Below are 27,821 nucleotides of genomic sequence, written 5' to 3' on the forward strand. Positions count from 1 at the left end.
GGTGGAGGTGGTGGCTTTAACTCTGGGCGTCCAGCCCCTCCAGGTGGTCGGGGATGGGCAGCCCGGTGAGGATGGTCAGACACTTGTTCCACACGTTGAAGACGGGGCAGACGGGCTGCGCAAAGGAGACGTGGAAGGTGTGCAGGTGCTGCGAGCCCACGGCGTCGTAGAAGGTGATGCAGCCCGCGTCGTAGTCCAGCAGGACGCCGACGCGGCGCAGGTGCGGCGACGGCTCGATGGCCAGCTCCTTGCTGTTGTGGCGCACCACCCAGGAGTTGTTGCAGCGGCACAGCACCCAGGAGGCGGAGTTCTTGCCGATCCACTCGTGCTTGGGGGCCGACTTGTAGGCGATGCCGACCGCGTACCTGCGGAGGAGGAGACGGAGAAGATCGCTCGCACACTGAGTTCTGACGCCGAGCGTTTTGAGATTCGACTCAAAGGGTAAAGGTCATTTATAAATATGAACGTGCATGTCTGAAAGGCTTCTGATGGGTGATGTATCACAGAAGCTTTGTCTCTTAGCACTGAGTCTACCACATGCCGCTATAGACAGGTTTGATGTTAAAGTCCCAGTGATTGTCACATCCCAAAGGATGCAAAATTTGTCCTACGCATTTGACCCATCGGCCGTGCCGCACCCGGGAACCATTGGGTGATCCAACCCCACAATTCCAACCCTGAATACTGAGTGTCAGGCAGGGAGGCAATGGGTACCGTTTTACAGTCTTTGGTATGACCTGGCCAGGGATCGACGGGACTGACGGGATTTCTCACCATGTGCTCCCACCGATCAGCGCCTCCCAGTAGTGGCGTCCGCTGTCGATGTAGACGTTGCCCACAACACCGTAGCTGCTCTGGCTGCTGAAGCGCTCCTGGCTGTGGCCCTTCTTGGACGTGGTCTCATCCCGCTCCACCGTCAGGTTGTCGTGGGAGACCTTCAGCTTCTTGTGGGCCGTTTTGGGGTCCAGTTTGAACGGTTGGCCTTTTTTGACGGGTGGAAGAGGAGGGAAAAGAAGGAGCGATTGAAGAAAATGATGTGTTTGTATGTATAGAAAATGTTTTCTGTGCTGGTTGCCTGGGGCTCACTGTTGGTTTTGAGGGTCCCCGGCTCGCTGCTCCTGCTCCCTGCCTGGTTGATGGCCTTGACGACGAAGATGTACTTGGTGCCGCACTGCAGGCCGTGCACTGTGTAGTGGTTCTGCTTGATGTTGGGGACAATCATCCAGCTCTCCAGCGAGTTACACAGGCCTGCGCAGGTGGGAGTGGGAGGAGGAGGACGTTCTCAAGTAAAAGCCGCAGATTTTAACCGCAAAAAATATCATAAGAAGAAATGCAAGCGGGTCTTTCGCCCTGGCGAAGACCTGCTCCGTTCCAGAGCTGGTCTTAACGCTGGGGCTCAGTCCCAAATTAAGCCACCTCCCACTTACTGGCGATGTTGGACTGGCCGGTGAAGATGGCGTACTGGAGCTCGTAGGACACCACAGTGAACTCGTCATCTGACGTCCAGTGGACGGCGATGGTGTCGTAGGAGGCTGTGCAGAGCTCCTCCCTGATGGACGGCGCATTGGGAGCTATTGAGGAAGAAGAGGCAGAGCGCCACATCAGACTGAACATGTTAGCTTCAGCATGTTAGCAAACGCAGAGGCGTCGGGGACGCCTCATTTACACGGAAGTTGTTCTTTCCAGTTGAGCGGTAGGCCGAGCATCGAAAGCAACAGAGGGAGGTCGTAATAAAACATTCAGATAAAAAAAAACATTGAGACGGCGTGTGAGAGGAAAACTGTTTTTGCAGGAACGGAACGTGAGTAGTTACGCAAGGTTCCAAACTGTCTGATTAGATTTTTGCAATTAGTGGCAGATTTGCATGAGCGCTTTGGATTCATCTGCAGCGAGAAGGCAGACACTGCAATGTGAGTCAGTAAGCAGAGATAATGCAGTTTCTGAACCACTTGAGTCACTGATCCAGAGTGCAGAAACAACGCATTGCTTTTAGTTGTACTGCGAGATACTCCAGCGCCGCCTGTCATGAGTGGCTGCACACGGCGGAGTGATTCGGGCTGATTCACTCAGCTGAAGAGCCCTCCTATAATGCCCCACACACGAACCTCAGACTGTGAGCCAGTCATTTTCCCCCAGCCTCCCTGCTAAAGCTCACAATTCACGCGCCCAGACGTTCATTGACCCTCACGAATACGGGGCGTCTGGAGTTAAACTTGAAAATACATCCGATGACCCGAATAGTCGCGATGCTTTGTTCCGCAAAACTAGGTGGAAGAGTTTCTCTTGTAATAACAAGAAACTAAAATTTTAACAAGGTGAGAAGACTGATGAACGACCAGGACTTGGTTTGGTTGAGCCTCACCAGTCAGGTAATCCAGGTTCTCCAACATCTTCTTCTCTCTGGCAAAGTCCAAGGCGAAGGTGTCAAAGTTGTCCGTCAGATGGATCTCTGGGATCAGCACTTGAGTGGACGCTGTTGCCATGGAAACCCTGGAATGACGGGCAAATTCATTTTTAGGATATACACAAATATAGTTTTTTTTGAGGCAGCGAGCTAAACAGCCTCAGCCTCACAGCAGAGCTGTAAAGTTCCCAGCTGACCAAACGGCGCAACAAATTGACCGACCGACCTCTCGTTGATGCCCTTGGCGGTCTGCAGGAAGCGGGCGTGGTCGTTCTCCTTCAGCGTCTGGTCAGCCTGCGTGATGAGGGCTGAGGAGCGCTCAATGCACTGCTTGCAGTTGGAGATTTGCTGCGCCAGCTTGCGGAGCCGCTGCGTCTGCCGCGAAACACAAAATGGGGACAGAAGAGTCACGGAGAGGCTCTCAGGGCGCGCAAGAAAGTTGAGCAACTGAGACCATGGTTGGTTAAAAAGACGGTTTTAATTAAGGAAGACGGGAGTCGACACGCGTTGATGTCTTTACCACACCAGCCGCACCGCCACTCCAAAGGCAAACTGAGATTTAGTTTTTTTTGTTTTTTTAATTCTCTTTTTTTTTGTTTGTTTTTTTTGGCTGCGTGCCGTCATCAATTGTGGCGTCTTCTTCTTGTTCTACTTCTTCTTCTTCTTTAAACCCTCCCAACCTTCCCTCCTCCGTGGTCTCCATTCCCTCACGCTGGAAGTCCGGAGATTCAGCCAGACAGATTGAGGTCAGCTACCCGAATTGAGGTCGAAAGAGATTCCACCAGAAGTTTGGTTGCGGCTCGGAAAAGAAAGGCAGCGTAATCACTGAGACCGAGGCTGTGTGCGAAATTGCCCCCTTCTCGCTTATAGAGTTCACTGCATAGGTGTCGTAGGAGTTGTAGTGATCACTTACGTGGCAATATATCCCATCATGCAGTGTGCACACGCAGGACCAAAGGTGGAGAGTAGAGCGTTATGTTTTTATGTGGGAAGTTGTTTGGTATGATGTGTCCTTGTCACGGAAATGCATATATTTGTAAATGAAATTAGACATTTAATTATGAATGTGTGTATTAGCACTAGCTAGGCATCACTAAGAGTGGTATTTTGTTTGGTTTTTACATTTGGCTAATGAGTGCCCTATATTTTTTGGCTCCATATAACACATAAGAGTGGGGGATGAGTGTGTGATTTCGGACACAGCATGAGACCCCCAACCCGCCCGCCTGCATCACCGCATCCCCAGAGAGAAAAATGAAACAGACGTTGCGCTCATCGCTGAAACCTACGGTGGAGAGAAAGGCACCACTGCGTCAACGGAAGAAACATTTTCTTCCCAACGCCCCCCCCCCCCTCACCTTGCCCTCCTTGATCTTGCTGCCAATGATCTCCCGCCGCTGCTGGATGATGTCAATCAGGAGGTCGCACTCTTCCATGAGCTTCCCCTCCTGGCGGGACGCATTCACCTGAGGACAGGTTGACAGGAGAACTTCAGATGGGTTCGGAAGCCGGCGGACAACGGGAGAACTTTGGGCATACCGAGGGACACAGGCAGGGGCAAACGCATGTCTTGTCCGCAGATGTGGGGGAAGGAAGGAAGGAAGGAAGGAAGGAAGGAAGGAAGGAAGGAAGGAAAAGACGTTTCCACAGCCAGATAATTTAGAATTTTTTTTTTTTTTTTAAAGTGAACTAAAACGTGCATGACCTCCAAACATCAGAAACCATCACATCATCTGCAAAAAGCTTCAGGATCCCAGTGTGAAATATTCAGTTTCCTGTCTTTTAGCGCCTTCGCACCCTTTGCACCCTTCGCACTCCTGGATGACACTTCAACATCAGACAGCATCATTTGAAGTGACGGCCTTGAAGCCTCACATCAAGAATGTGATCGCTGTCTCTGTTGTGTTTTAGTGTTGTGTTTTATTGGTTGTTGTTTTTTTTTGTTGTAAAGTTACTTCTCCATCTGAATGCCTGTTTGGTTTTCTCAGCTCAGGACAGCGAAGCACCGCCCTGCCCTCCAGGGCTGTGAAGCATATCTTACTCCATGCCACTACTTCTCATGCACACACACACCGAAAAAATAAATAAATACATAAATAAATAAAACTGGTCAAGCATTCAGTTATTTCTAAATTATCAAAGGAGTTTCGTTTTTTTTTTTTTGCCTTTGCACTGCAGCCTGGGGTTGTCGCTCAGTCATCTATGATTCTCCGAATCAGCGCTAAATCATTGAGCCCGAGGAGGACAGGTTCGCGTGACAGTGGCGGAAAAAAAAAAAGATGTGGCACGAGCAGGAAAAATAAACAAATAAAATAAATCTTAATAACATTACATATTCTCTGTCTGACAGAACTTCTTCTAAACCGAGATGTCACAGCCTTTTCATTGCAGTGCTTTCAACCCCGTGGCTGAGCTTTATCTTAGGCTTTCAAGTTCCCCAGCATGGCCTGAGTGGGCTGGCTTAATGCAGAATCGCCTCCAGACAAGGCGAACACATTAACTCACAATACTACTCGTCAACAACAACAACATAAAAAAACATGCTGGGTTCACCTGATACGGTGTTATTTGAATTCCAAAATATGAACTTTCATCATTTCCATCACTTCTACATTGCTTGCTCAGGAAGATTTGCACACTGACCTCGACGTGCTGGCAGGTCTGGATCAGCTTCCCCATGAGCGACTCCAGCTCGTTGTTCCTCTTGATCAGATTGCCGAGGTTGGAGTCCAGGGCTTGCTGTGGTCAAACACACACATAGACGAAAACACGACAAACGGCAAGAGGCTTAGAAATGAGGTGGCTAAAAAAATAAAAACACTAAAAACCAACCAACACCCTCTGTTTAGTATCAGCAGGTGAAGTTCACCCTCTCATTTTTGCAGGAAAAAATCTTAACAATCACCGACGGACCACAGAACCTCCCAACAAGTTGCTCTGTCTGTCTCCTAACTAAACAAAAAAAGCGGTGCAGCGTCCACCTACCTCCTGGTGTGGGTTGTACCCCTCACCCCTGTACTGCCTCCTCATCTTTCGCCTCGTCCCTGCACTGTTGGCGGAGCAGGGTTGTGTCTCGCGACTGGGGCAGCCACTCCAGCCCTGCGCAAAACCCGGCCAAGCGGCAAATTAGGCTTCAAAAGCCTCCCTGTGAGAGCGCAGCGGAGGCAGCGGAGGCAGCGCCCTCAGGGCTAACGAACCAGCAAACAGGTGACGAGTCTCTTCATGCTCCTCCCTCCTCACTTTCCCTCCCTCTTCCTTTTCATCCCGCCCGGGAAGAACAGGACGACTCCTGAGCTTCGAGGACCCCGCCGTGTTGCGTCTTAAGTCAAAGGAACTTCCCATTAAATGCGTCTTTGATCTGCCAAGCTAGCATCTACCACAGGATCAAGTGGGGGGCGTGGGGGGAGTGGGTTATCGCTGCAGGACAGGGGGGCGGGGCGTTGAATACACAACAACAGCTTGCACGATGGGATCGACGCTGTTTTGTGGCGCCGGGGCTTAATGGACGTTGGCCTTAATACGCCGATGACACACAAAAACGCCAAAGCGCGAGGCACAAAAGGTCCTCCGCCGCCTCAGAGAGCTCGCTCTCTGGCTCTAGCTGGCACCATCGCTACCGGCAGCAGAGGGCTCCGTCATCCGACTGGGAGATAAAAATAGCCCCGTTTGAAGGGTGACGGGCGAAGACAGGCGCGGCAGCAGCTCGAATGCACAAACGCAATCTTTAATGTCTCGACGGCGAACCCTTGTGGCGTCGGCCTTGTTGGAGCTTCATTGCTGTCTGTCTGTCTGCGTGAGCTAACCTCCTTCTCTGCCACTGGTCAACCAGATTTCAGCCCACAAGAGCGGGAATGAATCTGGGCCCTCAGCCTCAGTGAGGATGACCCCTGTTGGTTCACATCCACTCTTAGGGGCATATGTCAAATTAAAAAAGGCCTATTAGCCCTATCTCTCAGAGTCCAGCAACTGTTGAGGGACTTGAGTCCTTGAGAGGTGTGGCTTGGGGAGGAGTCAGGAGCCATAAGGCAATGCATTAAAAATGTAAAAAGTGCGTTCGATGTGCACTGCATTGCGACTTCGCCTGCTGGATCCTCTGGCTCGGCCTCAAGTTTCAGCCCCCACTCGCTGGTATTAATTATGCATCTAAAACTTTGTCGCTGTTGAATAATTGAGCGGCACGGCATCCGTTGGATGTTTATCCCAGCTCTAAATGATGCGAGATCAACCCCAGAGAGACGTGTTGCAAAACTTTTACAGGACAAAAAGAAAACATTGCCTGTTCAGCTAGCTTACATGCGGCTAATAGCGGGGGTTAGCTAGCCGTCCCGAAAGGCGCAATTTCGCACCACGGTAATGATTACATACATGATTACATTTATTAAAGTAATGATTGTATTAAGAATGACAAAAAAAGTTGTTCCTTCATAAGTGTGGAGCAGCCAATCCTGTTTCTCCTCCAAGAGTTAGCATTTTTAGCTTGAATTTTAGGCGCTTAGTCCACTTTGGAAAGTTGTCCTAGTAGAGATACGGCTTGTACAAACAGCGAAGCAAGCACTGAACTCATTTCATCTGGTTAATTATCAACCTACAAATTCTTTAAACACTGCCAATGAGTGTCGCTCCCAACTGTTGGCACGAAAGCAACCATCTCCAGGGTGTATGTTCCCCTCGCTAGCAGCCAAGCTAACTCTAAAGGCAAACTTCTCAATGTAGACAGCTCGTAAAAACCTTTTCTGCTTTATACAGAATACATCATTCCAAAGAGGGATAATCTCAAGGTTGTCCCTAATCCACTGAGACACTCCTTCTTACCTTGCTGCACCTGTTCAAAAGAAATATGAGTAAACTTCCAAACTTTTGGGTGGTTAGCTGGCTGTGTCAGAAGACGCTCATCTCCGCTTGCAGCTGCTCCATCCAGTGAAACTATGTGTAAATCCAATTGTCACCAGCGCTGTTTTGTGCCAGATGTGCGGGCATTAAATCACCCGAAAGCTAGCCAAGCTAAGAGCGCGTGTGCGAGGGAGGGACAGGGGCATCAAATGCCAGCGGAAGGCGGGAAGGGATGAAGACAGGTACAGGGGAGGGGGCGAGGAAGCTGAAACTTCAGAGGCGCTCCCTCTTGTTAAGACCCACAGTGACACTGAGCAGGATTGCGCTCTTGGGAATTGTCGCCACTTAGCAGAGGCTGTACTGCTTAGATTTTTTTTTTAGCCCCCCCCCATCGTTCATCGTCGTATGACGGATGCAGAGAGACGAGCACAAAAGCAGCCAACAGTCGACAAATGTGATGAAAAAAAAAAGAGGCTTTTGGGGAAGTTGAGCACTTTGCCGGCATCGGGCCTTGCCGATTCTGATTCGCCTTGATGCAAGCACCCAGACAAAAGTGTGTCCTTTTTCAGCTTGTGCCTCCTTGAAGTGGCTGTTGGCGTTTTTGCGTGCAAATGAGCTCTTTTCCCGCCCAATTAGCCAAGATTTAAGTCCAACGTGCGTCTGCTTGATTGTGCAGACCGCTAAAACCACCGCCTCAGAAGCCGTCAGCTCAGATTAGCCTAGCGGCTAAATACTTAAAATGGGACAAACAGGCTGCTCGTCGGTCGGCCACCCATTATCCCAACAGCCCGCTAACATTTCCGAGCCTTCGCGTAAGTGTAACTGAATATGAAGATTTTCCCCTTTAATGTCAAAACCTGTTTGCTCATGGGGCCGACTGTGTCTACGTGCGTGCGTTGTGGAATTGCGGCCACACACAAACGAACGGAGACGTCAAGAGGAAGAGACACTGTTTGGCTTGAAGAGAAGCGACGTGCCCAGGACGCAGCGCTCTGCTCTGAAACACAGTTTTGCCCGTGGGCTGGAGTGTATATTTAGAAGCCGACATGTTGTTAAAGAAAAAGCACAGGGAGTCGAGCGGAGAGACGCTCACGTTGTTTCACCTTCATCTCGTCTTTTCAGCGCGAATGTGTGTAAGTGTGTGTGCATGTGTGTGTAGAACTTCCTTTAATCAGAGTATTGAGTTGAAAAAGATTAAAATAATACGTTTCTCCTAGCAGAATAAATGGATTCGCCTCTCACTTTTAAGAAAACATTTCCTTCCGCACGCTTCGAAACACTCAGAGAACACGAGCCAGACCACCAGGGGGCAGCGAATAAACTGCCAGATTGCACACGAAAAAGCACAATCTGAGCACGTTTGACTCTTGGAGACTGAAATGGACAGGAATAATTAACCATCTGTTCACAGCCTCCAGCGAAAAAAGAGAAGCAAAAGAGAGTTTTATCCTCACGGTAGCACTGAGGATTCCACGCATTTTGCAGGGGGGGGCCTGGGCTGGGGAAGCCCCTCCCCCCCCCCCAGGCCCTTCTCCCATCTTAACAGGGGGGCCTGGATGTAGTATTTTGCAGCACCGGCCTTTTAAATTCCCAGAGCAAAATTTAAAACTCAACTTAATCAGCCTTATGTAACGGCTTGTGTGCGCACTGACCCGAAGCACTCTGCTTCCGCATGAACGCACGGAGAAGCTAACGTGCTAATTAGCGGATGATGATGATGATGATGGTGTGGTGATGATTCCCTGATGCTTAACCTCCCTTGCCAGTTGCTCTGCTCCAGTTCAAATTCAGTCGTAACACACATACACACACACGCAAACGGCAAAAGACACCGTGGGTAAGCAATGGGCGGAGCAAGCAGCTGCGCCGTTGTGCAACACGTGCACATGCTAGTGCATGTTGACCCGCCCGGCGCAGTCTGCTAGAGTGTGTGCGCATCGCGAGTCACATTGCTAGCATTTACAAGCACAGCCGCAGTTCTAAGCTAAAAGAGACACAAAAACAGACACACAAAACAAAGTCTTACCCGGAGCTTCTCGTAACGGTCACTCAGTGCTGCCACCTGGTGGTCCCGGTGCCGGCCCACCAGCTTACAGAGTGAGCAGATGAGCTGGTCGTCGGTCACGCAGTACACGTTGACCTTCTCCTCCTCGTGCTCCAGGCACTGCAGGCCACGCAGGTGCGAGTCGGGCAGCGGCTCGATGAGTCGGTGGCCAGTGAAGGGCTTCTTGTTGGGGTGCGTTGCCCGCAGGCACTCCTCGCAGTACGACACCTCGCAGGTCACGCAGGTCTTGACCGCCTCTTGGGGTGGCTCCTGCTCGCAGAACTGGCAGCGCACCGGTTCCGGGGGCGTTCCCGGGCTGGACATGGTGGCGGCGCTGACAGGCACCAGCGCCAGCCGGTCGCCGCAGGCTTCCTCGCCGGGCGAGTTGGGCGGCCCCGCTGAGGACGAGGCCCGCTGGATTCGTTCAATGATGTTCTGCAAGGTCACGTTGCGCTTGAGTCCCTCCAGTCCGCGCTGAGGACTCAGTGAGATGACATAGCGGCAGGTAGGGCACTGGAAGGCGGCGATGCTGTGCACGGACTCGCTGGCGGCGCAGTGGGAGACGAGGACGCGGTGGGCGCAGCCGAAGCACAGACTGTGGGCGCAGGGCAGCAGCAGGGGGTCGTCGAAGAGCTCCAGACAGATTGGGCAGGTCAGCTCTGACTCCAGAGTGTCCATCCTGCTCTCAGGAGAAGGGGCCGGGCGCAAGCGGGCGCGGCGTCAGCGAAATCCGGGAGAGCCGCTCAGCCGCCTGCGAAGCGAGTCAGAGGAGAGGAGAAGCCGTGAGAGGGGGGATTTGCCGGGGGGTTGGTGGGTTTTAGCGGGTTAGCCCGGCGTGTGCGCTTGTATCTCGGGACGACTGCAGCAGTGCTGCAGGCGGAGTGCCGTTGAAAATGGGTGCGATTTTCGACGCCTTAAACTTCCAAAAAAAAAAAAAGAGGGTCGGGGGAAAGTTTGCAAGGACGGACGGAAGGACAAGTGAGCAAGCAATAGCTAGCGATAGCTAGCGAGTTAGCGAGGAGAAGCCAAGGAAGCCAAGAAGAGAGTGCTCGTTTTGTTTCACCTCACAGCGCTAAGCTAATGCACTTTTCGCCGAGGCGCCAGTGGCTCCGATAAATTAAAAAGACTCACTCGCCGCAAAGGAGTTAAAAACTCGACTCTATTTGGACTTGATTCATGGAAAACGAATCCCGCAGAAGCATTTGAACGCGACATCGTGGACCATTAACGCATGTTTTCACTCTTCATTTTTGCTGTTGTTGCTATTGATTAAGGATCCAAAGGCCAGCCAAAGACTTAGAATGCGCACATGGGTAATATTAAAGGACTGGAAAATGGTCCTGACGCATTTAAAGCACTTCGGTTTAATTGATTCACCAAAGTGCAGCTTGAAAATCCAAACATTACGCGACATAAAAACGTCTGTAAGGCCGTTAAGAAAGAAAGTTTCACCCAGGAGCTCTGAATCTGACTTTCACTGCGTGTTTTCTTCCACTCCCGTTGACTTAGGGGGGGGGGGGGGGACACGCTAATAAAACATGTTAGTTCGTGGCAGCAAACAAACGTTTTTACAGCGGCAGTAAAGAAATGAGACGGGGACGGGAAAAGAAAAAAAAAAAGTTCAGTTATCCGCCGCTGAAAATAAAAGCGTTTTAAGAAAAGATGTGTGAAAAAGCCCCTCGGGGTGGCGCAGCCACAGAAAAACATTAGTCACTCCACAAAAAAAAAGCCGTAGATTAGCGGGAACAAACAGAGCGCCGCGTAATTAGAATATAAAACATATTGATTTAAAGTTCAAAGACGCGCGTGTCAGCATGCATGTAAATGAACTCCACCGTGTAATCAATTCTAATTCAATCAAAAGCTTTTTTTTTTTTTTCAATGCAAATATTAGACTTGCATTTTCAGCAGATGACGGCGTCTGCTCCACTAAAGGCTCAAATAGCCGACACGAACCAAGTCACATGCAATCACAACCTGACAAATCAATTCAACTGTGTTCCATATGTGATTTTCTTTTTTCAGCACCATGTTTGTTATTACATCAATAGTTCTCTGTGCAAAACCACAGTACTCGACAAATTTTATCATGTCGTGTCATTTTGTCAAACGAGCAGAACAGAAGTCATCCTTCAAGTTGTGATTATGATGATAGGCATTGTTTATAACAATGCTTACAAGAGTAACGTGTCATAATGGTTGTCGTTTCATAATTGATGCAACTGTGGCAGAGTAAATGCAAATGGAACACAACATTGACAAATGAATTTTTGTCTCACATATTTTTGCTTTTTGACTTCAGCAAACCATGCAAACAAAATCTAAGCGGCGCATGTACCAAGTTTGGTGGTGCTGAGTTTTACATCAGATACATTAAAGCATTCTTTTGATTGCAAATGAACCAAGTTGTATTATTTATTTATTTTTTTCACTTAATTTAAATGTCAGGGTGAACATTTCTGGTGAATCAAGGACTTTTCTGGAAAAATAAAACACGATTATTCTGGATCTTTACATTTTCCCCTTCAAAGAAAAATGTTCAAAAGTACAGTGTTTGTCTCCCAAAGAACAAACGTAACCATCTTATCGGAGTAAACCACACGTCAAAAATGCAAAAACTCCTGAGCTCTAAAATCAAACAACTTTGATTTCCATTTGGAACTCTGGCGGACGTGCAGCAGCCGATGACTTGCGACTGGAGTCATTTTCGGAGTCAAGGCAACCGAGACTCATTTTACTGACTCGCTAGTTCACTGAGTCAGCGATGCTGTCCTCCACTTCCTTCCATTGGGGGCCTTTTTTTTATTTTTTTTTATAGCCGTGATGCTAATATCGCAGTCCCAAGGAGAAGGAGGAGGAGCATGTGAAGAAAAAAAACAACCTTCAAACAGACTCACTGAGGTTCGCAAATCGTCATCCCCGGCTGTCTTGCAGCTTGTTGTATGACTTATTTCCAACGGAGCCTGCTCAAATTTTATAACCTTCTAATTTCCCTTCTAATGGCAAAGAAAAAGAAAAGAAAAACATTGCGAAAGTGTATCTGAAGTGCTCCAATAGAGCTCCTCAGCAGCGGTTTACCCAGCGCTCACCGCCAAGAAACTCAATGTCTCTCAGCGGGGCCAAAAACCTGCTTTAAATTACGGCCGGTTTGTTCTGGCTGCGACGTAACACAGCTAATTTCCACTTTTCCACCCCCCCCCCAATGCCACGCCGTCCTCCAATGTGTTTGGACGACTAATTCAAAGCAGGCAACGACACTGCTCTGGAGTGGACCTGTCAGTACCGGGATATCGTCAGAGGGGGGCAGTGCAGGGCCGAGTGATCCTCCTTCCCCTGCTCCTCCTCCCTTTACTCCCCCACGGCAGCACGAGGGCAATAAATGTGTCTCGCTGAGCAGAAACAGATTTCATTGACATTCTCCCCGCAGCCCGGATCCCCCACCCACCCCCCACCCCCGCCCGACACGGAGAGCAGAGGAGAGGACAGGACAAATCGGATGCCTTTCCGCCTGTTTTCCCCTTTTTTCGCTTCACGGTGTAAAAAGGAGACGGGAAAAAACAGATAAATTGACCGACTTGTCGTCAAGCCTGGAAGAAATTCCTTTCGAATTCCAGCCCTGGGAAGCAAGTTTTGCTCGGTTTTCTCGGGAGAGCGCCGCCACCGGTGGCCACGAGATGCACCGACACGGTGGCGCCGGTGCTAAACTACACACCGTGTCATTTGACTTTGTTTGACTTCAAAGGGAAAAGATTGGAATCCGAGGATCCGAGGAAGACGGCGTACGAGAGCCGAGAAGAAACAGTTTAGAGTCGCCCGGACGGTTTGTTTGGACTGAGCTTTGACGTGACACGTCCGAGTGTAAACCAAACTCCGACCTGGATCCAGACTCCACTCCTCGCTCTCGTGGTGGATGAATCACGTCCTCGGTCTCTCGTTGACCTCTCGGAAAAATGGCGCAGAGAGCCGTCGGGCCAATAGGAGAAAACTGCCTGAAAGTGTTCTTTGCGCTTGAGAAAGACCCCGATGAAATGAATCAGTGCGTTTACATGGCACTAGAGAAATTTGAATTATTGCCTTAGTCCGATTATGAGCGGAGTTTGAGAACTCCGATTGGAATCGTAGAACTCCGATTGAGACCCCCAGATAATGCGATTGGAATTGGAATTTCTCTGCCATGTATACGCCTTAATCGGACTATTAACTGGACAACGCGAGTGCGCACGCGTCACGCCTCCCTCTCGCGACTCATGACCGCACAACTACGTTGTTTAACAAAACAGACGGTGCGAAACAACCTGGCAAACGCGAATAAGAATGTTCACATTTGGAGAGAGGATGAGACCGAGGCGATGCTTTCTCTTCTAAAAGAGATGGACATACTGTATTAAAATAATGCACAACAGAGACCTTTTTAAAAAGGTAGCGTAGCAAACGCAGGGCTCCGGCTTTGCGCACCCCTGAACAAACACGTATTCGTTCGTATTTATATTTCTACCTTTTCGTTCACATTTTCTGTAAGTTAGAAGAATTTTAACTTTGTAAATAAAAGCACAGCAAAGAGATGTTTTTCTGATTTGTTTTTATTTTGGTAATTTCGCTGTTATTCTGCTGGAAACGGCGTGCAGCGGCACAAGCTTCCTCCACGGTCGGTACTTGATGAGCGTGTGTATAACTGAAGACACCGTTCCTTTGCAAAACCTGTACACAAACTCTCTCACCAGTCTGCTCCGAACCCGCATCCAACAAGAACGAGAGTTTCGGGTCCGTAGCGACGGCACAAAGCGTAGCATCGAAGACATTGTGTTGTTGTAGCCCTCCAACAGCAGACGACGTTCTTGTCTGCCTTTTAAAATCACCATGAGCACAAGAAATAGGGTACACCTTATCTGCAAAGCAAGTAACACGTACATTATGAACTATCGTTCCATATCATAATGATTTAATATGTCAACCGAAAGCAGCTGACCAGCTGAAAAGACTCACTCCACCCCCTAGTGTTGGGAGGAGGACATGTTCCCGTCAATAATTTGAATTTCTCAGCTGCATGTATACGGGGACAAGGTGAGAACTCCGATTGGACGAGAAAACCAAATTATTGCTTCGTCCGATTGCTTAGTGATTTCAACCTAGCTCCACCCAATTGCCTGTAAGTGGGTGGAGCTTGTGCGTGTTGGGGCGGAGCTCGAGTTTGTTATGGGTCGAACTCACGAGCCATTCAGACCCCGATCACTTTCACTTCCTGTTTCCTGTTTCCTGCTAAGTCTTGTGCTTCCTCCCGCTTAAATCTTTGATGAAGTTCGGGCCGCGGGCAGGTTGGTTGCAGACCCCCCCGCCCCCACCCTTCACAACCCGCCCGAGTTTAAGACGCTGAAACTTTAATGTCGGTCTCTGTCTGGACCATTTTCTGAAGAAGAAGAAGGAGAAGAAGGAGGAAGAGGGGAAAAAAAACGTTGATGAGGAGTCAAGCCGGCAGAGCTGGAGTCAAAGTGGCGAAGGATTTGTTCCAATCGTAAAAAAAAAAAAAAAAAAAGAATGTAGCAGCTGGTAAGTGGGCTAGCCACTAATCATGCCATGTTTGCCCTTCTTTTGCGTTTTTTTTTTTTGGTCGCAGATTTTTGCGCCTTCCGTCTCTGGGTTTTGACAGATGTGAGGTGGCGAATCAATGGTTTGACAGATCTGGTCTTTTTTTAGCAAGCGGCTAAAAGCAAATCTAGCTCAGCCTCCTCTCACCCTCCCCTCACCTTTTTACTTTAAATGTAACACATTTGGAATGATGATGGTGAAGAGAGGAGGGTGGGGGCGTGGGGGTGGGGGCTTATTTGCCGAGATGATGTGAGCGGCGGTGGCAGCGCACGGAGCGCAACCCGGGAAGTAGGTCATCCCCGATGACCCGGCTCACACTATGTGTGTGTGTGTGTGTGTGTGTGTGTGTATGTGTGTCTGTACTTTTCCGCTTTTTCAGCTCACTCCAACCTCACTGAAGGGAAATTAAATTGAGAAGAATGGGAGACAAATTTCAAAATGTTGAATCATCCGTCGTCGTCTCAGAAAATAAATTCCTGTTTTTCTTTGGTTCTGTTTATTACTGGTTGCATTAAACCAAAAAGAATGAGTGGAATCTTTAGGGGGGGAAGAGGGTTTGAGGTGGACGGGGCTTGTTTTTTTTTTCACTAATAGAAAAAATTGTGATGGAAATAAGTTTTATTACCATTGGAAGATCTGATGATTCTTCCGATTGAATTTCATGAGGGACTTTGACCATCAAAATACTCTACACTTGGCTGGCACCGAACCAGGCAACTCGTCCAATCACCTTCCGAGTTTGATTTCAACGAGGACCAACTAAAGCAAGCCAAACCTTTGGCACCTGAACAGGTTGCTGAAGGGTAACAAGACCCCCGTGGCCCCCGATACAACTGACAAGTCTCTGCCTAGGCCCCGCCCTCTTTCCCTCCAAAGAATGCCAAATGGTCCTGTCAGTTTCTGACAGGCTCAAACAAATTCAAATGGCAAAATTCCCCTAAAAAACTCCCAACTTCTACCTCGCATGTCTGAATCAAAAATACCCTCTTACGCCTCATTCACTTTAAATCTGTCCAAGATTTTTTTTAATTTTATTTTGTTTTTTTCAAAATCCGCCTTGGGACGCTTTTGGGGATTTTCCAATTCAGACGGACACTAATCTGCTTTCGGGGGCACCGTCGTGTGGCGAGGGGCTTAACCCTAGACCTCGACCTACCATGCGATACGCAACAAGGTCAAAGCTTATTTGCTGAATATTTGCCTGCGGGACGAGGCGTTCAAACCCCTCGCATGTTGCCTTCAAGTAACCGCGGGCCGCTAAAAACTCTCTGGCCTGCTTCCTTTGAGCGCTTCCTCTAACTGTTGCCACACACACGCACGCACGGACGGACACACATGGAGGCAGCCGGGTTCTTTGTTGCCTTCCAGACGCGCTCCGATTTCGAGCCCTAATCCGCTTCCTGCCACACTGACTGTGACCAATCGTGGCCTTTCGCGTTGCGCGGAGCGCTCAGTCACGGCTAACAGGATTGGCCGTTGGCCGTCCGGGATGCCCGGGATATTAGCGATCGTGATGGAGGGTGACATTTGTGATTTCATATGTGTGCGTGTGTGTGTGTTTGTGTGTGTGTGTGTGTGTGTGTGTGTGTGTGTATGTGTGGCAAGACCTGTCTGCTGGTGTGACCCAGATTGGGTTCAGCGTCAACTGCGAAATTAGATGTGACGCTTTGTTTTGTTTTTGTTTTCGCCCGGCGACGAGTAAAAGCTGCTGGACACAGAAATGCGGTCATGTGATTGCGGCCGATTGGTTCCATTGGCTGACGCATTGCCAGTTGAAATATGTCACCGCAGTACAAAACAATACTCACTTTGCGCAAAGGAAGAACATGTCCATCAAATTTGCAACATTTTTCTTGAAAAAAATGTAAGGAGTAGTTCACCGTTTAAAAGACTAAACAAATGAATAAAAACGTGCCACCCGAGGAGTCTCCCACTGCGACCCAGCTGGTCTCGGACTGACCACTGAAACCCAAGGAGCACTTTGCTATGCTAACGCTAACGGCACATTGTGAGCGGCGTTGGAGAGAAACATTTCACTGCCGGAACGACGTGTCATGTGGCCTTGATTTGTGGCGGCAGAGAGAGAGAAGCTTTAAATCTGGACGGAAGATGGGGAGAGGGAAAAAAGATGAATAAAAGGAAAAGACACGGCGAACTTTGAGAGTCTGCTGCCAACTGCGCTCATTGTCGCCCGTTGCCACGGCGACCGCTGGACCGGCCAAATGAACTGGAGCCGGACTAGAAAACGTCCCCGTCTTTTGTCCCCCCCCCTGCCACACACACCCCTCCTTCTTTCTCCTCATGTCGGAATGTTTAGCTTGCAATTACCAGCTAACCCCACACACACACACACACACACAACCTGCAAGCGTGCAAAGTGGGAGACCGCTGACACTCTCGCGATCAAATCAAGAGTTCTGCGGGCGCTGCGCTTCCTCCTCCGACCACCGGGGGCAGATTTCTTTTGTGCACCTCCTGCGAGTTATAAACAAGCAGCAGATGCGTGCGGCCGCGCGGCGAGACGACCACCGCTGGCTATTTTTAAACCCCCGAGCTTCCCACCGTCGATCATCGGGATCTGCGAAGGTCACAACGAGGAAGCGCCCTCACGACGCAGGAAGCGGCCACGGCGACGACAAACGAGTCGATTGTCCTTGTCTCACGTGATTTCAAGGCAAGTTTGTCGTTTCCATTGGTGGGGGGGGGCGTGGGAATCCTTTGACTTTTCTGAGATGTTTGTTATCGAGCTTCAGGACATGCAAATTGTATTTGCTGGGAAACCTCAGCAGCAGCAGCAGCAGCAGCAGTTGGGAAATAAAGTCGGGGGAAGACTCAGAATTCTGTCAAACCTGCCGGAGAGAAAAAGTCACGCAACGGCAGACTTAATTTATTCATTCCTTCACTTCACCGCATAGGGGTGGGAACCCAGAACCCATCTGAAGGGCTGCCTCACATCATTACTTATCCAAAAGCTCTGCAAATCTCCACAAAGTTAGCCGACTTTTTACAGCCCCCGCACCCCCGCAGGAAAAAACAAATATGTTTATGTTAGAAGCAACACTCTAGGAAAGAAAACAAGGCCACAAGGAGGCAGCAGGGAGCAGATTGTCATTGACCTGGGAGGGTTGCCACTGCCCCTTTGTGACATCACAAAGAGCTTCCAGAGTGGGATTTTACATCGTGGTTAGCACGTTGCAAAAAGCTGATGCCACGAGGGACATTTGATGCATTTGGTGGGTAGAGGGGGCGAAGCCTATCCATCGAGAGGTCCTGAAGATGACAGCTGGAGCCCTTTGTGACGTCACAACGTGCTTGTCAGCACAGCAGCAAACGGGGAGCCCGCGTGCATCGCAGCGATTTAAGGCGTCAAAGCGAAAAGTCCCTAATCCAGCTAATCCGGCTAATCCGGCGCGGCGGTGGAGTCGCACCTGCCGGGGTTTCCCTCGATCCCTGCGCGGGCCGACCTGGAGCGAAGCGAGCCCGCGAGTTCGGAGAACGAGAGTCCATGGGGAAAAACAAAGGAGGAAGGAGGTCGGAAAGTTGAGCGTACCGGAAGATTTAAGAAACAAACAAAAACGTGCACACGCACGCTTGAGTCATGCCTCACGGCGCTGCCTCCCTTCTTCAAGTGTGTCCCGGCTTCAAGCGAGGCCGCCACCAAAAGCACACACACACACACACACGGACACACACACACACACACACACACACACACACACACACACAAGGGTAGCAGCTCTTTGAAAGTGGGTCACACAAAACAGACACTCACACGCAATGTGAACACCCCCCCCCCCCTCCCCCCACCCACCATCACCACCGACTCCAGCCTCCCCCTTGACCAAGAGCCCCCCCGCCACCCACCCCAGTGCCGCCGTGGCACAGCTGTCTCCTGCGTACTCACTCCCTCCGCCGGCCAGGAGCGGCTCTGTCATTATCATTCCAGAGAACCGGGAGCGAGAAGTCCGGAGCAGGAGAGGGGGGGCGCGGGAGGGGAGGCAGGAGAGATGGCATGCTGGAATCTCCCTATCCAACACCCCCCCCCCCCCCAAACCGCCCCCATGTTGCTGAAAAACTTGGGGAAAAGTGGAAAAGTCCCCCGCTTACCTTCCTCATGATTAAAATCCCATCATCCACCGTCCGACGAGAAGAAGAAGAAGGAGGAGGAGGAGGTGGAGAGGTCAGGGGTGAGGAGGGGGGAGAGCACCTAGGGGGGCAATCCTCTGCTCGCGGCAGCGATAGTGATGAAGAGTAGGAAGAGGAAGAGGAGGAGGAAGCGGCCGTGTGCCTCCTGTGCCGCCTGTGTCATCACCTCTCATGACACGTTTCCTCTCGCTCGCATCCTGACCCAGAGAGAGAGAGAGAGAGAGAGAGAGAGAGAGAGAGAGAGAGGGAGAGGGAGGGAGAGAGAGAGGCACACAGCGGTGCCCCGCCCACCTCTCTCACATTGCCCTCCCACTGCCCCCCTCCCCCCTCTCCCTCCTCCTCCTTCCGTCCTCCGGTTCTCCCTCCGCCTCGGCATTCAGCTCCGGTTGGCCCCACCTCCTCACCGGCAGGCCAACCAGAGGCGGCCGTATGGGCGGAGCTTCAGGCTGCCCCAAACATGCATTTATATTAAGCGTGTGTGTGTGTGCCTGTGCGTGTGTATGTGTGTGTGTGTGTGTGAAAGCGTGTGTGTGCTTTATAATCTGCCTCCATCCAGTTATTATCTGTCAGCTCTATGCAGCTTCCTGCTAGGAGGAGCAGCAGCTCACGCTCACAGGCACGTCCGCCGTGCACATCGCGCTCATCGTGCACGTCGTGCGGGCGGCCAGGTTATTTGTGTGTATTATATTTTTTGCTACACTTGCCGGCCAAGAGCGTGGCGCCACGATGAGGCTGGACTCGGTAGGGGGAAAAGAATGAGTTGTTTGAAAACGACTCTCGGGCGGTTGGAGTCAAAACAGAGAATCGCTGAACCGTTTGAAGTGGACTTACCAAAAAAAAAAAAAAGAAAATAGTTATCGTGTGACGGAGGAGGTGGACGATTGAGCGAACGAGTCATCAGAGACGAGAAAGCAGGACTGAAGAGTTTGGAGTGATTCGTTCATTGAAAGGATTTTTTTTAGGGAAGGGGCGGGGCTACACTACAGCACAAATTGAGCCATGACAAAAAAAAAAAAAATCAGATTGGATAATAAATCAAATCACGCATATTAAATGTCATCACGATGCAAATTAAACCAGCCCCTTTATTTTAAGTCATTAGCACGACGCCCACCCCCCTTAAGCTGTTGCAACAAATAAAGCGGCTTAGACTAATCTGTCGCGATTGGAGCTTGTGATTTAGCCGACCATTCCGGACATATTGTCCCCGCCGCTAGTCCAAAAGTCTGCAATCAGAGGCTCCAGCTGCCCATCGAAATTTGTTTCGACACCTTTTGCCGTTTGAAAAAAAAAGGGGAAAAAGTGGAAAATCATCAGCCATCGCGATGTGGTTGGACTTTGAAGCTCATGTGAGAGCTAATCCCCCTGCTCATTGGTAGCTTGATCCCCAAATAATCCCTCACATTTTGCCCCCTGGGGGTGACGGAGTGAGTGAGGGGTGGAAGTTCACTCCGACTTGTAAGAGAAACACTTGGGGTTCCCCAGGAAGCGTGTCCAAAAAAAAACAAAAACAAAAGAGGCTTTTAAACTTGATTCTCTTTTTAAGTGTTTATAGGGCTTTCGTCACAAATAAACCCCCCCAAAAAAAGTTGGACTTTTTCTAGTTTTTGTGCCGGCATTCTGTCTCCAGCGGTTTGGAACAGCCGGCGTGAGGTCGCAGCGCAATAAAAGAATGTTGTTTCTGGAGCCGAGGGAGGGGAGAGTTTCCACCGCGGGTCACCAGCTCCGGAGCAGGCGGAGCGCTAACGTTCCGAGCGCCCTAGCGGCTAACAGGTCCAAAAAAACAAAAATAACACGGAGTCTTGACTTTATCAAAAATGAGTCAATGGATAAACGGGTGGATCAGGCGGTCGGGGACAAACCGTTGTGCCGCCCTACCAGATGAGGCAGTTGTGTACGTGAGGCCTTTGACCAACGTCCAAAGTTTTCCAATTGTTGAGAATAAAAGTGTTGCGCTAGGCTAGGAATTCATCCCACATGTTGGCTAAAGATAAAAATCTCACTAATCCTTTGCCCATAATTTTGGGGGTAAGAAAAATTCCAGCCTCCCTCCGTCGTCTTTGACTTTTAACGACCAGGAATGAGGGGAATGTTGCCCGGGCTATCAGGGGGTCGGGATCGAGGCGGGAGGGTTGCGGCCGCGGCACTCGTGGGGTTTACGGCAGAAAGCTGATAGCCGCGAATCGAGAAGTCGGACCTCCAGAGGTGAGATAAGGGCCAAGGGAGAGATGCTGCTCTGAAGCCCCGCCTCCCTTTACCAACATCTCTCCACCGTCAGCAAACGTTGTATTTGGATTCACTTTGCAGGCAGGTCATTTTTCCTCGCTCGTGTTTTTTGCGTGACCTCGTTCCCCCACCCCATCTCCCACCGTGTTTCCTGAGAACACCCCTCCCACCACCACCACTACCACCCATGCCGACCTCTGACCCTGCCTAAGAGAGTTCACATGTGGTGCGGCCGCTTCAAACGCTTTGCTTCCCGGCGACGAGGGCGAGCGCAAGTTGACTGGAAAGCAGGGAAAGCAGGCGAGAAAAAAACAAAAAAAAACAAGCCTGTGACAAGCGACCTGGAGTGAATTAAGCGATTAAATCACGATAACAAAAGCAGATAACAAAAAAGGTGTGTGTGTGTGTGTGTGTGTGTGTGTGTGTGTGTGTGTGTGTGCGGTGAGGGTTGGCAGTAAAAAGAGATTTTAAAGTGGCTGCCAGAAGGAGGAGAGAGAGAGAGAGATGGTGGAGGGTTTAGAGGGAGATCAGAAAAAGAAAGTGCAGGCAATAAAACCCAAGTTCTCTGACTGAGATATTTTTGGTATGCGGTTCAGCTGGTCAGAGGGAAAAAAAAAGAAAAAAAATGAGCGGGAAAACGCAGAGCGGACGGCGCCTGAAGGAGTCCGAGACTTCCAGAGCAGAGAAAGGAAAAAAAAAACTGTGTTGACGGCGCCGACGAGGTGTTTACTGCCAGGAAGGATCGATAAGAGTCCAGACGAGGATTCCTCAGGGCGTCCGGTGTGTGTGCGTGTGTGTGTGTGTGTGTGTGTGTGTGTGTGTGTGTGTGTGCGTGCGTGCGTGTGCGTACACCCACTCGTGTGTAGCTGACAAACGTTCCCCAGGGTGCCTTCAGGCGGCGCGGGGAAACCGGAGATTCTCTGATAAACGATGGGAAACATTGCAGCCGTTTACCTCCGACATCATCGGCTAGCGTGGGCGGGTGGCGTCTGGGAGGAGGCGGGGGGCTGGGAGGGTGGGGAAATAGGGGGTGTCAATCAAATCCGAGAAATTTCCTCATGGAGCACAACGCAGACGTCAATGCAACACACGCGTCAAACTGCCCCCGAGGGAACAGCAGCTGTTCACAGCAGCGCGCGTGTTGATTCGAATGAGTCGGACAAAACTGAGTCTCTCCGATGAGCAACTCCAATGTTGTAAGTCTTGCTGATTTACAATAATAAGTTTAATTTAAAAACAAAACACAAAAGCAAATCCGAGGTTCCCATCACTAATCTATTATTATTTCAGCTACTTAGGGCGTTAGCCCCGTGCTAACGCTAGAAGAGCTGAAGGCTCATTAGCCGCCAACTCTGAGTGAATCATTCGCCGACTCCAGGGCGATCACGCAGGCCAAAGTTTCACAGTGACCCAGCACGGAGGCGATGTGACTTCATTAAAACTGTAGCAGTGCAATGTCGAAGCTTGAGGGATTCGACAAACGCACGTCGCCTCCTACAGCCGGCGAGCCACCATCACGCGTCGGGACTCAGGAGCCGGCGCCTTATCTAATTAAAAACTCCTCCGGCTAAAGCGCGGCATGCGAAGGCACTAATTTAAAACACGTTCCGGAGAGGGAAACCTTCCGGAAGCTTCCAGACGACCACTCGACTTCCTGTCCTGGGAGGCCCTGAACGGCATCACAGCCTACCCCCCGTTTCTAATCGCAGGGCCGGGAAGCGGAATTGCAGCGCTGAGCGGAACGGATGCAACGGTCGGAGAACTCGGAGCAAGTGGAACTTGCACTTCCGCTTTCTGTTTCTTTTTTTTTTTTTGGTAGGGGTGAGGTAGGAAGTTTTTCGGGACACTGGATGAGAGGAGGTTGTTATTAGAGGATAGGGGGAGGAAAATATATTTTAAAGAAAATGACTTTTTCTTCCCACTGGTGTTCTGAGTGACGGTGTGAATCATGAATAAGTTATAAGTCATCCCCCTGCTGTTAAAAGTGTGTGTGTGTGTGTGTGTGTGTGTGTGTGTGTGTGTGTGTGTGTGTGTGTGTGTGTGTGTGTGTGTGTGAACGCTTAGCGCAATGCCTAATGTGATGTCGTCAAGCTTGCAGCGGTAGGAGGGCACAAAGTAGTGGCCTGATTTGCGGCCCCCGCAGTCACCTGCGACACACGCCGGGGTAGGGGGGTGTGGGCGAGGGGGGTGGGGGGGGTGGCGAGGGTAGTTGTGGCTTAATCGACTTCATGCATTTTGTACGAAGGTGGCAAAGGGCAACCCGCTACAGCGAGGGCGGGAGGGTTTCAATTATGGATGACGGAAACGAAGGTCACAGCTGGATCGTTAATGGGGTGGATTATTTTTAGCCTGTTTGTTGGTTTCAACTGCATGTTGGATCAATATCCTGAACCAACCTGATGATGAGCTGAAAAATGTACCAAGCACAGATATGTATAAATATATATATATATATATATATATATATATGTATATATATATATCCGTCAAGGACATTTTGCCTTCAACTCGTCTGCCTCCCCTTTTCTTTTCTTTTTTTTTAGCTTGACTTTTCTCCCCAGTCTGATTTGACACCTTGTTTCCATCGGCCTGCTAACGCATATAAACAGCTGCCAGACACACACACACACACACACACACACAGACGCACACAACCCGCACTGACCTCCACAGCTGAATCGATCGTCTCTCCCTGCGGCACTTTTCCGAAGCCGAAGAGTACGCACACACTCACACACGCACACATGCACGGAAGCATGCAAGTGCCCCTTTAGTCACCAACCCCCAAAAGTAACAACGAGTCGATCGGCGGGGTCGTTAGCGGAATGTAAAGCTTTGTGCGATGCGGCGAGGGTCGTAAAATGACAAAGGGGAATCTGCCCCAAATCGTCCAGAACTCAGGAATCGAAGTGTTGGCTTAAATCAAGTCCGACGCGGTCTAGCTAACGAGTGAAGATGACCGGAATGCCAGAGATGCTTGCAGGAGAATAGAATCCGTAAGTGCGCGTGGCCTTGTTTTCCGGAGTTTCCAACCCCCCGAAAAACTTTTTTTCTTTGTTTTCTTCGTTACTTTTTTCTTTTTTTAGAACACAAGCCACGTCGCTGGAGATTTCCACTTCCAAATCTCTGCGGGCTGTTCGCCTTGAAAACTCGGCAGCCTGTTCAGTGGCTGGGTGGATGGCTGCGAGCCGGCCTTTAAAAAAAACCACACAACGAGACTGGAGAAGACGAAAGAGGTGGAAAAGAAGGAGTGGAAGAAGTGGCTGCTGCTAAGGAGATTAGCGCAGCTTCAGGTTTTTTTGAAAAAGAAGAAAAGAGGCACTGACGGCTTTAAGACAGCGGAAAAGAGCCACAAAGTTGCCCGAGTCGTGCCGTTCGGCTACCTGTTTTTTTTTTCTGTTTCCTCAAATCAAACAAGAACACAGCCGTCGAAACCCATCGACCTCTGACAAGAGAGCCTGCGCAGGTCAAGGAGAAATCGAAAGCTGGTGATTTCACCTCCTGACGTGCACCTTCCAACAGACTCCAAAATCTCCCTCAGTCGGTCGGAGGGGCAGTGAAGGTGACATCACCCCCATCTAGGGCTGCAACTGCTGCAACCAGAACTTTTGTTGTCGACAAATTTATCGATAAAGTTTTTCAATTAGTCGATTAGTCACGATTGTTTTCTTTATTTTCACCACCTATTTTGGACAAGTAGTCCAACAAATGTTGCAAAATTTAAACAAATAGATCAAAATAATGACACACAAAGCATTTATCTGTGGCACAGCTGTTGTATTTTTCAACGGAACATATCATAGGTATATTAATTCACAATTTAAAGGTTATATGCAATGGTTATCACAGTTAAATTACTTGACAAATTTCTTACAACTTACATATCGAATTAATACGCCCAAAATAACACAGTTGCCACCCTGCCACCCTCAGCGCTCAGTATGGCACTGTTGCGGCCAGAGTGTGATTTGATCATTCAGCAATTTGCAATAACAATAACAGGACGCGTCGACTCTCCTCCGCCTCTCTTCCCCTCCCCCACAACTCAGACAGTAACCAGTGGGTCTCATTTGCATCTTGCATTCAAAGAAATCAATGTACTTCCTACTACTACTACTACTACTACTACTACTACTACTTCCTCTCCTCTTGGTGTTTTTTTTTTCCAACAGGGTTCCCAGCACACAAGTGCACCACCTTAGCCAGGGGCTCTGTTTCAGCAGAGAAGGAAGAAAATTGGGTTTGTGTGCGTGTGCGCGTGCACGGCACTTGACTGGTTCGTGGCCCATCTCGCCAAGACAGAGTGTCTCCAGCTTTGTCTTTGTGCGCGGCGGAGTGCCACAGGGACGAGTGTTCGGTCACCTGTGGGATACAAACGAGCCCATTCATGCAGGTCCAATAGGAAGGACAAAGGAGGAGGGGGGGGGGGGACTCGAACAACAAAACTCCTCATCGTCTCTATTTAAAACTTGTTTTCATGAGTTCATTCCGCCGCGATACAAGAAGAAGAAGAAGGAGAAGGAAGAGGAGGAGGAGGAGGAGGAGGCCGGCAGCCAGGGTGGCAGGACGTTGAATGCCAAGTCCTTGAATCCTCAGCAGAGGGATGGGATTTTAGAGTCGGAATGCTCCGGTGGGGGGTAGGGGGTAGGGGGTGGGGGGTGTTGGCAGAGCATGAAAAACAAAAACAAAAAAAACACAAAAACTGGGCACAATGGTGGCAGTGGACGCCAGCACCGCCTGGCTGGACACCCTGCTGGCCGCCCAGATATGCTCGGGGGAGGAGGGGGCGGTATTTACAAATAGGAGAATAACGAGGGCGCCGGTCATGTGACCTGTGTGGACAGGGTTTTTCCGACATCGTCTGTCCGTACTGGCGTGCCCGGCGGGTACCCGGCTGTCGCATCCTGCCCCGCCCACCCTCAGCTCCGCCCACCCATCGATATTCGACGTTCTGGGCACTTTCCAGGAACAGGTTCGCAAAAGACTTGCGTGCAGGAGAAATTATTTGCAGCCTTGTGATTTCAATTTCCACAGTCACCTTTTTCCATGCATTTAAAACAACAATAAACCAGTTAAGTCATAAACATATTCTTCAATGAACGTCCTGTCCTGATTGGACAAAAATATCAGCAAAGCATTCCAGGATTTGGCGTATTAAGCGGTATTTAGCAGTATGTGCTGGTTAACAGCGGCGGGCCCGCTCGAGTAGTGATTTTGTATTGTCTCGCGAGGCAAACATAATTACACTGCGGACCAAATTTGTGCCGCGGGCCAGAGTTTGACACTCATGCTTTAGGCGCTCACCGCTGAAACCCACTGTCCCGTTTAGCGAGGACGACGAAGCCGGGGGGTCTTGGCGGCCGTGCGTATGCGGTGCTTGAATAATTCACGGGGGCGTGTCGCTCGTGATTTGCCTCAGACGTGCAGCGATGCGGTGCGGCGTAGGGGGGCGTGGCTTGGAGGAGCGGGGGTGGTGCCTTTTTTCTTTTGGTGGGTGGAGTATGAGCCCCCAAAAGGCGACGATTGGCTGGTTTTCAAAAGCCGTTCAACCTGTTCGCAAAGAGAAAACTGTAGGTTCGCCGTCGCAGGCCAATGTTTACGTTCATATTTTTGAAATGTTTCCACTGAAGTTTATAAATTGTATCGTGTAGCTTTAGCAAGTTGTGCTGAGTCGTTCAAAACATGGTTTGGGGGTACCACGACGAGGTCGCCTCATCACGGACATTTGATTCAGCTGTGGAATGTGTTGGCTTCTCAGCAAAAGTCAAAACAAGCAGGTCGTCGCGCGCAAAAAAAATGTCCAAACACGAAGAAACAAAACAAAAGCCACGCATTGACACAGTGGGAGGACGAGGAAGAGGAGGAGAGGAAGAGGAAGAGGAGGAGCAGAAGGCGTGTCTCTGTTCCCGCCTTCCGATTCCAAAAAAAACCCAGAAAACATCCCGTCACGGGAAGTCTGACAGCGGTGCCCCACGTGCCTCTGACTCGGCAGCTTGGACCACATGGTGTAGACAACAACCCCGCCCCCCACCCCCGCCCACCTCCATCCCCGACCTGATGCGAACAAATAAAAAAACGAACAAAGAGAGAAAGTGGGCGGGTTCACTTACGTCCTCACATGGTCGTCCGGTGCTGAAGAGGAACAACAACAAAAAAAGAAAAAGAAAAAATCAGGGAAGCAGTCAGTCGGCTCCAGGCTCGGGGACAGGGGTCGGGGGTCGAGAGCAGAAAGAGGGAAAAACAATAGAAAGAAACAAAGGGGTGGGGGGGGGAAACAAACAACACCCCCCAAAAAGCAGGCGGAGCAGTCGGAGTCGTGCGTCCGATCGGCTCCGGAGCCGAATCAAAACAGTTGAGGATCCCTCCTCGCGTCTCCGCACCTCCTCCTCCTCCTCCTCCTCCTCCCTCCCTCCCTCCCGTCCACACGCCCTGCAGCCCCTCCCACCCCCCGCACCCTGCACTCCACCCGTGCCTTACGGGCTTTTAGTCATCATGTGTTCGGGCTCAGGCGAGCGTGAAGCCGGGAGGGGGGTAGGGCGGGGGGGCATTGCAGGCGGGAGGGAAACCAGCCCCGCCGGGTCGGGTGGG

At 50.3% G+C, this 27,821-nt stretch overlaps 1 protein-coding gene across 2 annotated transcripts; it reads right to left on the reverse strand.

Moving 5' to 3' along the window:
* Positions 1–27,553, reverse strand: LOC142881819 (E3 ubiquitin-protein ligase Midline-1-like). Of its 2 annotated transcripts, none has more exons than XM_076016146.1 (10): positions 27,344–27,553; positions 9,261–10,029; positions 5,048–5,143; positions 3,763–3,870; positions 2,631–2,779; positions 2,363–2,490; positions 1,428–1,571; positions 1,087–1,248; positions 775–982; positions 1–365 (listed from the first exon to the last, which is right to left on the reverse strand). In XM_076016146.1, exons 2-10 carry the CDS (start codon positions 9,954–9,956, stop codon positions 17–19), a joined length of 2,040 nt encoding a protein of 679 aa, XP_075872261.1. In that variant the 5' UTR covers positions 9,957–10,029; positions 27,344–27,553; the 3' UTR covers positions 1–16. The 2 variants fall into 2 exon arrangements, with proteins under 2 accessions (XP_075872261.1, XP_075872250.1); XM_076016135.1 differs by lacking the exon at positions 27,344–27,553 and adding an exon at positions 18,969–19,195.
* Between the last annotated feature and the right edge of the window lie 268 nt (positions 27,554–27,821).

This window comes from Nelusetta ayraudi, unplaced genomic scaffold (genome assembly GCF_046127955.1).
Source record: "Nelusetta ayraudi isolate G7.1 ecotype Tasmania unplaced genomic scaffold, CSIRO-AGI_Nayr_v1 ptg000006l, whole genome shotgun sequence".
Classification (NCBI taxonomy): Eukaryota; Metazoa; Chordata; class Actinopteri; order Tetraodontiformes; family Monacanthidae; genus Nelusetta; species Nelusetta ayraudi.